General features: G+C 37.3%; 1 protein-coding gene across 1 annotated transcript in view; it reads right to left on the bottom strand.

The window, feature by feature from the left end:
- Positions 1 to 13,217, bottom strand: part of LOC134530528 (heme transporter FLVCR2-like) — a 72,607-nt gene that overhangs the window by 48,087 nt on the left and 11,303 nt on the right. Inside the window, exon 2 of the mRNA XM_063365424.1 lies at positions 1,250 to 1,614. Coding sequence (XP_063221494.1) covers positions 1,250 to 1,614 — 365 coding nt within the window. The remainder of the gene's footprint in view (positions 1 to 1,249; positions 1,615 to 13,217) is intronic.

The following is a 13,217-nucleotide window of genomic DNA, read 5'->3' as shown; positions in this document are numbered from 1 at the left end:
TACAATGTAAAATCAAACGACTGCTGGATTGGGGATGGACGTAGTTTTTTTTCTTTAGTAAAATATATGTCTTATTTCGAATATCAAGTGTGCAACATTTCATTAAAAAGTACCAACAATTTATTTAAGGAGTGGGAATATGGGAAAGAATTTTTTAAAAATCTTATGTGGGCAGCAATCTTCATTACTCTTTTTTCAAATTAAATGTAGACTGTAAGTTTTGTCAAGTGTGCAAGTAGTGTTAAGTAATGGGGAAAAGGGAAAATGGGCTTTTCTAACTCTCATGTAGAAAGTAATTTTCTTTGTTTTACGAAATTAGCTGTAGACTATAAATTTCGTTATTTTTAAAATTTTAATCAAACAGAAACAAAATTAATACATAATAGATGGAAAGGGAGTGGGGAGGTCCTTTTAAATTTTATTTGTACGGTGATCTTCATCATTTTTCTAAATATATGTAGTCATTGATTTTTATTTTACTTTATTCATCAATTTGGCATAATTTCATCCAGAAGTATCAAAATTATTTTTAATGGGATGGTTTTTTACAGATGTTGCGTCCTTTTTTGAGCACGCTAATTTAGTTAGTTAAGGTATCATTGAACTAAAGTTATCAATCATTTGCTTTTTATAACATTACCCAGTCAGCGTTGGGTAGACCTAGGTGTACATAGGTAAACCCTAAATTAAAATTTATTATAGTAACTATTCGGACTTTAACCAACAAACTTGGATGATGGTGGATAAACCTTGGTTACTTCTTCTTCTTCTTCTTCTTCTTCTTCTGGCATTACCCGTAACATATGCATGAGTGATTGTGGTATTCGAGTAATCGCCAAGGATTAAGGCTTCGGCTCACACACTATGTTCATTTTTTCGTCATTATTTTTAATTAAGGGCTATTCATAACATTTTAACTCGATACCTCTTTTGAATTTTTTGTACGTTTAATGAATATCTGTTGAAAATATTTGTGTCAGAACAACTATAAGGTATCGATTTAATACAGTTTTTTTGGACATACGCCATTGCAGTTTTGCACTGTTTGTCATGGAAAAATTCTTAAAATAAAAATAAATAAAAATATGGCCATAAAAAATTCACAGAAAACAAGACAGAATCAGCTGATGTCGGACAAACAGAACCAACGATGAAACCAAACAATTATTTTGGACAACACAACGACGACAGCACGGACAAACTTTTAAAGAACGCAGGAGGTATCGAGCTAAGTCTTAAAGGCACTCACCCACTTGTCGAGCATCCAGGAGACGGGGCAGATGAGCACGAAGTAGATGATCATGAAGCACAGCGAGCTCATGTCGACGGCGAAGCTGCTGACGCCGTAGTACCTCTGCACGATGTTGGAGATGATGGAGAACTGCACCCACTGCATGCCGTTGACGGTGGAGTAGAGCACGAAGATGGCGAGGATGAGCCAGCGGCGCGCGTACACCGGGTGCTCCTCGCCCCCGGGGGGCGGAGGCTTGCCGTCGGGGATGGGCGGCAGCGACTCGGCGACCACCTTCTCGAGGAAGTAGCCCGGCGGCGGCGGCGGCGCCTTCTCCGCCGTCGAGGACCTTCTCCTGGGCACGGACACCATGTCGGGCCGGTCTGCAACACGCGTCGTGGGGGCGAGCGCGCGACTGGCCGGCGGTCGCCGACCACCCTGGCTTTATGCGACCCCTCCGGCGGCGCGTTATCGCGCCTCGCCAGAAGTGGCCTCGTGTCGCGATGGTCGACGACGCTTCCACTCCCACCGACGGTCTTGGAACAACCTCACATCCCTCCCCGCCTTCTCCTTTCGGAAACCCCCTGGGCGTTGTTGGTGTTCACAGGAAAATAATCCTGTACTTAAAAAAATATATATATTTTTTTTTGGAAACCAGTTGCCAAGAAATACATAAATACACGCACCCAGCCGTTCATTCCGTTTCCGGCTTCATCACCCCTCGTTGCTTAAAATGTCCTCGATGTCGGCAAGGCGTACATCCACAATCCAGTCATTGTAAACCCAGCAATCCTCAAACTGACGGCGGCAGTTTGTCATCGCACCGGCTGCCGCAATTCGTCGAGTTTTACTTTTAAATATTTTCCACAGAGACATATTTATTCCAGCGAAAACTATTCTAGCCAAATTAAAATGGGTTGAGAAACACCAGAGCTGTTTACCAACTCAAAACTTATCCTTTACTTGGATCCTTGGAGTTTGTGTTCGCTGAGGCGTTATGCTTACTTGGCGAAAATTGAGAGTTTGAACCCAGCCCTCAGAATGACTTCATTTTAGAGCACATATATAGTCAGGATGCAAGATGCTATTTATTCCTGGATTCCCTATCTCTAAAATTTTTAATTCTGTACTGTCGTAGAAAGAACAGTAACCTGTTGTTATTAAAGTCTTCCTTAATAGTATCATATATATTTATGCTCCTAATATTTAGTGTTTCTGCACATTATTTTAAATAAATTCATAATATAACCATATTAAATTGTTTATAAACTGTTTTTCTACTAAACAAATCAATACCTAATCCTAATTTTATGTCAGTCCTAACATGTACTGTTTTGAATTAACTGTTCGTATTTAACTTTCGTCTTAAAAAATATGTTTAGTATATCGTCCATTGAATCAATAAAAATATGGTTTCCCCAAAACAATATAAACTTCAGTTTTTCATAGTATTAGGAATAATTTAATTGTTATTGACTTTTGAATGAAATACTTAAAATAAAGTGTTTTAATACGAAGGCTACATACGAAATGTTATTCCAAAATTGTTTACCACATAATTTCATTACATGATATTTCTGACATATATATTTGATTTTAAGTTCATAAAAACATTAACTAATGATGTTTTTAGTAAAAAAAAAGTTTGTTATAGAAAATACAATTTTGTTACAAAATGAATGAATTTAAAATCATGTCCAGAAATACTAAATATTAGAAGCAAAATAATTTAGTATACTACCCATTAAAGCTTGTGCAACTTTCATATTGTTTGTAAAGCTTTAAACCACATTAAATGCTTTACAAAATTAATCACACTATTGAAATTATAGTTTACAGTAACAAAGCTATCTGTTGTATAAATCATAATCGATTGCTTTACTATGACCTCCCGAACGAGATCTAGAGGTACTCCGTGTTTGTCACTAATTTTTACTTCCATGGAAACCTTTAAAAAAATTTTTCTTCATTCCGGATTCCACAACCAGAAGCCCAAAAACAAATCCTGCTCGTCGTAAATGTTGCATCTAATAACATGAGTCATAGACACATTTAAAAATTATTGAGATAACTTCAGTTATGCAATTATGCAGCGTTTGTGACATAAAATAACTTTAAAAAGGTAATAAAATAAATAAAAATATCATTTCGCTATGAAATTTAACAATTTTACATATGTTAACGTTGAAATTGTAAAAATTATTGAGATGCAGAGATGCGAATGATAAGAATACAAAAGTATAGCCGTCGTTTTTGGACGTGACAGATAGACAGATACCTATCGAACATTTAGAAGTGGTCAGGTATGTGTGTGATACGTGTACTGCTAGCGATAAATACGAGTGTGCCAGATAGCACGTTGTGAGAAAGGCAAAGGTTCGCTCCGACACACTTGAAGTGCGTGCGTATGCGTCTGTCGCACAAAGATTAAAACGTGAAAAACTTTCACAAACACGATTTATTTAGACGCCACTTAAAAAAAAGTTAATTTTGAAAATAAATTTTTGTCTGCTATTTGGCTAGTTACAGGACTTCATTATTAATTACTAAGAAAATCAAAGTTTTTTGTTTTCACATCCATTAAAACCAGGGGACATAATATTGTATGTTTTCACAACCAAGTAAAACCAAGATATATCAATCAAGTTCGTTTGCACTTATTATAAATCTAAAGCACACATCTTAAAAAATACTACTTATTGTTATTATTGTTATAACGCATGAGTTTAGCATGTATATGATGAACAACTGTAAGCTGTCATCGAGATAGCAAACGTAATAATAATAGCAATAAGCTACGATGTGCTGTGAGTGCATGATTTCACTCTACTTCGAGTTAAGATATGTGCATATATAGAACTCATAAGCGTTTTTGCTTACTTATTCAAAACACGAGTATTTGCCGCATCGTAACTGCAAACCGAAATTTGAAGGCTTCTTTAATATTTCGAGAAGTCTTCGTGTTCGTGATGAGTATGCTAATTAACATTAGCACGAATCACTGCCGTCTGCAGCTAGCGTCAAGGCACAAAGAAGTAAAATATGCCTTGAAAGATCACTAGGATCTCGGAAGACCTCCCAAAATGGAACATTCTCTTCTCGTGGTATGCGAGTGTGCTTCGTTTTGTCATTTTCCCTCATCTAAAAGGCAAAACACAGCAGAATCAAGATTCCTAGAAAACCTCGGGCGAATCATCAAATCTACTACCATGAGCACAGACTAACTCGATAAAATTTGCATACAGTCGATATCCCGAGATTTCCCTGCATCACAGCTTTTTAGAGCCACCAAGTGGTTAAGTGACATAAGCTTGATTTTCAAAGAGTGTGAAAAGAAGCGCTTGTGAATGACCAAACTGTCGTTCCCTCGAGGTTGGCGTGAAAGAGAAATGCAACAAACTAATCACCAGTGTCGCGTGCCTGATGCATTGCAATTGCGGCTCGAATGTAATAAAACCAGGAAAACGTTGATGAACACTCCGTTAAGGTCCAATGATAGATACTCGATGAGCGATGAGTATTCAAGCTAGATGCCCTTCCAGATGAGAAATGTTTGTACTTACTTAACTGATTATGTGACTAATGATATGATACCGATTGCACTGACAAGTGTTCTATGAGCTTTGTGAATTTCATGTTACCTTTTGCAGCATCGTACTAAAATAATGATAATATTTATTTCAAATGGTCAGACATGGTCTTTTCACACGCAAAGTCCAAATGAAATGTCTGACACCACGTAAAGTACGTCTCTCTCTGTCAATTCTTTTTAAATAATTAAAACAAAATTAAAAAGTCCGTGTGTTTTTGTGCCATCGACTGGACGCATCGCACGGACGGTCGGAATATGATTAAGATCAACTGTTTCTCGAAGTTAACAAGAGCTGAAATAGTTGAAAGCCCGGATGAACGCTTCAATCACATCGCCTGCCTTCCGCGTTCTTCCAGCCACGCCCAAGCCGCACACACGCGCAGCGAAACACAGCATTGCCGGGGATAAACTCTGCTCTTCACATCACACACTAAGCTCCGAGCAGCCGAACCCAATACCGCAATAAACGTCAATAAAAAAAAGTTCGCAGGTAATTTTTAACTTTGAAACAGCTGTAAACATAACCTGCATTTTGTAGGACAAGTGAAATATGCTACGACTGAGTCGGGGAAAGCGTGCTGATGTTTTCCATAGCTGGAATTAACTGAGTTTCAGTTATTTATTATTTACTTGAAACCTCCCTGACATTGGCGTGAACCCACATTTGGAGGAAGGGCACCCCCCCCCCCCCCCAACTAGAATACTACTCTAGGCGCTCCCCTCCCCGCTCGAAGGCCATGGGAATCCGACAGATTAGCGCCCCTGGCATGGTCGCGTAGTCGTTGCCTTCGGACTGCAAGGCTCCAGGCTCTTGCTAAGCCAAGGATATTTGTGCTGTATCTTAGGGTTGTGACAGGATTGTTTTAACTCACAAACTGAAAAAAAAAAACACTCTTCTACCCTTCTATCATACTTTTGGTACAAAAACAGGGGTGTTAATAGATCAGATGAAAAAGTAAAAAAAAAAACCAAATCCTGCTACGATGGTCACAGTTTTACATAGTATTACGCTTATTGCTCAGTCAGTTGCGGATTATAACAATTCATGTTACAACGAAAAACATATACCTGGTGCGTGTGGTCAGTTTTCATACGAACGTGGGATGATTTTTTGGAGCATTTATAGTAGTAATAATAATTGCTGGTTTTTAGTAAATTCCTGCTTAACCGTAATAAGTTGTCTTTTCATTTAAATTCGCGATTAATTACTACACTCTAAAAATATCTTTGGAAATTTTAATAAAAAATAAAGTAAGTTATAGCAATATTTCATTGAAAATTTACGACAAAAATATGATTAATTTATTATGAATTTGACATTTTAATAAACAACTATAGGAGAGATGCTACTAATATATTGTTTTTTTATGTGAGTAATTTCTTACTACGTAAATTCCAATATCTTACGCTGCATTTTAAATAATATCTCTAACTAATTAATTACTACGAAATGTAGTGTTGCAGCGAGGCTGAAAAACGTCTGAAACATCAGTCACCGGCCATTTACCTTTGAGGAGAGCGGATTTCATTCGAATGGATGATGAAAAATGAAGTTGTTTATTCTAGAAGTAGTACACTGTGCTGGAGCACAGCACACCGCTACTGCAGCTACTTACGTCACGGTGCGTTTCTCTCGTGTATGAGGTTATGTCTCGCTGGCTCACCTGTTGCGAGGCCTCGAGAAGACTAGACACTTGCCGCCCCACAGCCGTAGACGCATATAACCGGAGTGCGTGCAAAACCGAGCTATCACACGTGCCTCCCTCCTTCCCTACAAAACCCCTCCCACCACAGTGGTATTATCATTTCACATTACGCGTGTTTTCTTTGCGAATTGTGAACACTGCCTTTCCGTCACTGCCAAGGCGTGACTTGATGAGTCGGACAAACAATGGCTTCATCTGCACGGGCCAGAATCACGACTTTGTATTTATATGAAAATTGACGACAAACTTTAGTTTTATCTTTGCGCAGAAAACTCACGCTCCGGGTACAATCTGCGTCACGATCTGCTCAGTGACGTAGACTACGAATCGTCGTGAGCTACAGCAGAGAAAATGAAAAGTTTGTGTCAGGACTCTCCAAAATGAATACTGAAAATGTCTAGGGGCCAGTAATTACGTGTGCCTTAAACCTGGCTTGATTTTTAAAGTTATTTAAAAATACTTGTTTTAATTTGCTAAGTTTTCTTAACTTCCGATCTCATAGTGCATCACGACGATTGTTAACTGGCGAAGTGTGGCACAAAAGAAAAGAAAACGACCTGCCCATTCCAAGCTGAGAAACACAATTATTCGTGGTTTGGTTTGCTCTTCGCAAAGATTAATCAATGTCAGATAGGCTTAACAACAGCAACAGTAACAGCATGTTGTTTGCACAAGACTTGTGCGCCATGTTTTCGAACCTACTGATTCACAACAGCGCACGGGACGGTCGTGAACATGGGAGATCAGATCGATGAAAATTCCTCTTATACTGATTCTATGAAGACAGTTGATTGTTTTTGTAAACATAGAGTGTGGGTAAAACTAACTCCAGTCTCTTATAAGCTCTCCACTTAGCACATTAACAAACAATGTGTCCCGAACCATAACAGTGGGTAATCAACGTGGTCACAATTTTGTGAACGTAACAAATAAACTCTGCCAGGATTATAGCAGACGGGATTTCATCCCTTTCTTCACCCGAAAGCAATGTCCGTTGCAGATATCCACAACACATAAATTCGTCGCTGAAGTAGATTCAAGAAGATTTCAATGGGTGCCGACTTTAAGAAATTGTAATTTTAGAACTCAATAACTCATTTCTCAAGCAAGAATCACAGGAACAAGGACATATCTTGATTTTCATTGGATTCAAACACGAGAAAATGTTCCGGAACACACGAGGCTATGCAATTCAGCAATTCTGCCCGAGAGTCTGAGGACTGACCGCGGACTTGGAAATCCACTTCGCACTCGGCAGCTAAGAAGTCAACTCTCGCATTAACAAGGCATACATTGGCCGTGGGAATGACAGGCTGATCTATCAGACACGGCACGTATAGCGCACAATGACCTGCGCTAATTGGCAAAAACACTACACTGAGCCAGTTTTAAAATCAGTTTTAATGGAAAAGATAATTGATAAGAGATTTTAACTGTTTACTTACCATCTCAAGAGCACATTTTGGCGCGGAACAAGCAGCTATTTTGCCGTAACATGTAGAAAGTTTCCTTCTCTTAAATTTATTTTGTATTTTTTTTTTACATTTTCTTTTTAAATTGATAATATTGAGCGTTGCCCTAGAGTTCAATGCCAGTTATGAGTCAGCAATTTATTTATTTATTATTTGGAAATTTAAATTTGAAGGAAATAAACGTTTGCCTGGAAAATTCAATGATATACAGTATTTTGTAGTTTATAACTTCATGTAACCTCCAGTTCAAACCGACTTTGAAATGAGCCCAGTTACCTTCGTATCAATTTCGAACTGAGGTACATTCTGATATATTTGTCATATGACCAACATTAGTTTACAAGGAGTTTCACTTGAAACCACCTTACGGCACCCTACAACCTACTATGCCTGACACTCATATAAGCCCCACTGAAGATGGTGTTGTTATACGACACTGCTAACTGCGTTACGGTTCGGTGAAACACCATAGGCAATCAATATAGGAAGCAGCAAGATTGTCAAGCAACTAAGCTGAAGCACACGCTGGGAAAGATGGTCGTCTAGAAGCCCCAAGTTCAAGAAAACGAGCACGAGTGGCTTCAAAAATACACAGTGCCGACCCAACACGCCAAGGAGTGATGTAAGCATAATACAGAATGTCCATAAGAAAAATTCCCATTTTCAATGGTATAGGTATTATAAAACTTTAATTTAGACCATTTACTACAAATCATATATAAAATTGTAGGTAAACTATCCTAGTTTTTTCTTACAAATGTTCAATATGTGCACCTTTAGTTATATGGCACACATCCAACATAAAGTATAACTATTCCCACACTTTGGTTAACACGTCTGGTGTAATGTTAGCTATAGCCTGTTCAATTCTGTGTCTCAACTCTGGCAAATCATCAAACAGCGGTGGGACGTAGACACGATCTTTTATAAAGCCTCAAAGGAAAAAAAATCGCATGGCGTTATGTAAGTCCCGTGATTATCCCTTTACAAACACATCCGATCCTTTCGAGCTGCCTATACCATCGGCGGATGTTTTTTTACGCATGGGGGATCACAATTTAACTTTAAACGAAACGCACGTTGAACTGAAATTAAATATGAACTCTTAGCAAATTGCAGAACACAAAACGTTTTACATCCAGGAAACGCCACTTTACCCTGAAAGCGAGAAAACAACAAAGCAGTACTCGCGCATAAGCGTATCTAAAAAAGTTTGAGTTACCATTTAATTTTTGACCTTTAACCAACACTCTACAACGCTTACAGTTGATACTATTAAAATTTATATCTGGGACATTCTTTTATTTGACACACTGTAGTTGAATAATTATTTGAGGTCTTCCATGCGCCCTACTTTGTGTCGTTGTTATTATTCCACCATTACAAAATAACTACGTTATCCTGGCTCGTTGTTTTTATTCAAAAGTACTCATCGTGAAACTATGGAAACAAATTTTCTAATAACTAAGTTAAAGAGATCCTTTAATATTTTTTAATGTTACCCTTTAAATACTATATAATCGCATTGAACAGCTCTCCTTTACTAGCTTTCATCTGGACTGGGGCTTTTACCACGAAATGGTTCATGTAAGGTAAGGTTATTGGAAAGTTGTTATCAAAAGTTTATAGGTAAACACGTATGATAATGTAGAACGTGGGTTTCGCAGTTCAAGCTTTGTTTATCTTTCACTTTTCATAATATTTTCATAAAACTGTAATTTAATTTAAAGTCAGAGAAACCCGGTTTATTTAATGACCAGTGTATATATATATATTCAACACGTTATACAAATAGGCCATGCAAGAATAATAAGTTGTTAGGTAAAGTATTGTTTAGCTTTTGTGAGCTATAACAACATCAAATATTCTTATACAAGCATCCCAGTTACAATGAAATTTCGACACATTTAAAATAATTATTTTTATTGCTAACACCAAATATCAGAATTTCGGTACGAAGAAATTGGCATATTGATATCCAAAAAGCTTGATAAATTAGACTTACAGATAAAATATATCTTTATTCATATTATCAGGCAAACCTTAATACGACGTAGTGGTCATTTATCTCTACATCCTGCTTGAGCTATACGTGGAAGTGGCTACTTAGTTATCTATCAACTGTAATCAGTGTGGTCGAAATTCATCTATATGGCCCAGTGCGTATAATTAATTTGTGGCTTTTTGTTAAAAACATATGAAACCATGAGTCACCGAGTACACTACAAGTAATACAGTAATAACAAAATTAATATATAATTAAATTTTGTTTATGCAGGAACATCACGTATTTTTATAAAAAGCCTTTATCATGTTTGTATATGTGATGCAGTGGATATTTTAACTAGCATTTTTAATGAAGTGATTATTTCATTCCAACATAAGAGTGAATAAGGTTTCCAACAAAACGAGAAAGAAGATAATATAAAGGCTTAAAGGTTTAAATTTTTTGAAATATCAATGTTTGGCTAAGTTTGTAGTTATATAACGCAAAAACAACTAATTGGCATACTTTATCCTCCAGAGTTATGAACAATAAATTAGTGTGTGAAGTTAAACTTTGTATTTAAAATTATCACTTTGATTTTCTTAATTTTTTTGTTTAAGTAGTTTGCGAGCAATGGTTCATATAATTGACTTATACACGTAAGGATATTAAAATGGTGAGCTACTATTGATGCTAATAAATACTCAAACTGTATCTATCAAAGAATTTATCGATAAAAATTCTTAACGATGATGATGAAGTTGGTGTGATAAACAGGCCAGTACAAATTTTCCTCGTGGTTATCAGTTGCATTATTCCCCAAAAAAATACTTGCTCGTAACCAAAATCTGACACGCTGGACCGTTATGTATTTAACTGTTAGCTATCTAATCTTTCTATTTACTTAGTAATCTTTAATCAAGGCTGTCTTATAGTAAAACAGTGCAATAATAAGTGCAAGTATAGTACAATAAGTGTATGTTCAATGTACGTGTTTCTATTTAATATGTAAATTGAACTGATGACGCAAATTTTGAAACAGAGTATGTGATCACGGTGATTAGTTGCAATTATAGGCATAAAAGATCACAAGGCAGAATATTCCTTAGATAAATTGCTGTAGTTTTGATGCTACGCATTATCGAAATGATTCGCAGAAAAAGATATCATTTATGAACGGGTAATGTTAATTTAATCTGAGAGACATTGGTCCACGATGTTTACGTGTTTCCTAACCATTTAGTTTAGGGACTGCACCAAACTCATATTACTAAATAAAACTCTATAAAAATCATCAAGTCAACATTTTTTTAGTTTGGTTCATTATATCAAGTATAAAATCTTTCAGAAAGGTTGCAATTATTACTTTGGTTCTAAATAGTTTTTTTAAAACAAAGGTTGTTAATTCAGGTTAAGGTTTTTTAATAGATTACTGAGATTTCCATATAATTTTGAACCATTAGTTATATCTTAGGTGAAACATCTAAAATTGAAGTTTCGATACAGGTTTCTTACACCACAATTGATTAAGCTTAATAAAACAATGTTATCAGAAGTGTTTGACTGTATACTTAGCCTAATCTGATATTAAAGGAAGCCTTTACAATTGTCATGTCTTCCCTCACAGCCTTGCAGAAAATGTTCAGTGACAGCCTTCAGCATCCAACAATTTTGATAACACTAAAATAATGGAATTTATCAACCCGTACAATTATAAGGTAGATTTACAATGAATGAATAGAGATGTACAACACTTGTAGGGTAAATTTCCTTCACAACTGTATTGTTTGATATTACTTGTTAAAGAACACTACCGAAAATTACATACAGCGTAGCTACAACTTTTACAGTTCATCACAAAGTTATCAAAACGTTGTTATACTAGATTCCAGTATTTCAGATTTGTATCAGTCGGAATGAACCACATATATTGCACACACCTTCTTGTGAGTGGATAAGGACATTTTTTTCCGGGAGAGGAAAGGGGTTGTAAAAACATAGTAGAAATTTAATTTAAAATTTAAACACGTGCATTCGAAATACCGGGAATGCATTTCGGGTCCACACCATAGATTTTTCGTGTAAACGTCGCGATAAAATCATAACAAGTGTTTCACCTTTATATGTAATTTAATTATCAATCAATTTTCTACAGAGTAGTATAATGCTTACAGAATATAACAAAATATAGTTTATTGCACGATCGCATTGCGAATAATTCCTTAAAATCACGAGCATGCGCCTACCCTGGTACGATGACGTCACAGGCAAAACAAAACAAATAATGCACTACAAACACGTTAAGACATGATATATTTGTTGTGAGCTCAACCAATTCAATTCAATTAGCGATTCATATCTGACGGTATTCTGTCACACGATGAAGTTACACCGACTATCACTGTAACGAGCGAATATACGTTTTCACGTCAAAACCTTACATTGCTATTTACACTAATGTACTCACATATAGGTCTACAGTAGTAGCCGTAGGCGACGTTGTTTCTCACACAGCCTTCACTGATATTTTCCAAATATTTATTCATAAGTTCTGAGGGGGCGGGGATATATCCACCCTACCCCCTCCCTGATTGTTGGATATAAATACATGATGGCACAAAGTAATGTCCCAATTTCAATGGTATTGTTCCGACCTATGTGTGGAGAACTGGGTTCGTAAGGAAAAACCCAATTATTTTTATAGTTATATTAATTACTAATATTTACATTAATAACCAATAAATGCACTTCAAAATGTCCGATCACTAGCACATAAAAAGTCACTCAATGTCTGTAAAGTTCCGCAGTTCGCACTCCTCACTGGAGCTAGGCTCGACACTGGTTCGCCCCTTAACTCGCGCCTGTCCACACACACAGTCTCGCGCCTCTTAGTCGCTGCGATCCAGTGAATTCCGCGTCACTCCATTCTCGGGGTGGGGGTGGGGGGTGAGGGGTCCTCTCACCCTCTTCGCCGATATAGCACTTCCCTTCACTCGCGGAACTCTCCGAACTCTCGGAACTGTCGCGGAACTCTCTCGGAACTCACGCGGCACCAGTCGCGGAACTCCCGCGGAGGCCGGCGTCGCTGCTTCAGTACCTGAGATTCGTCTTTCTAGAACTGACGAGCGCGGCGTTGACGAGTAGCGTCGTCTCGGACCGACCCGACGTCCGAACGGTCCAGAAGGGCGGCGTTTATTCGCACCACTCCGCGCAGCGGCCCTAGGAATTT

This window comes from Bacillus rossius, chromosome 3 (assembly GCF_032445375.1).
Source record: "Bacillus rossius redtenbacheri isolate Brsri chromosome 3, Brsri_v3, whole genome shotgun sequence".
NCBI lineage: Eukaryota > Metazoa > Arthropoda > Insecta > Phasmatodea > Bacillidae > Bacillus > Bacillus rossius.
Note: the sequence above shows the minus strand (reverse complement) of the source record. Positions and strands in the feature narration are given on the sequence as shown.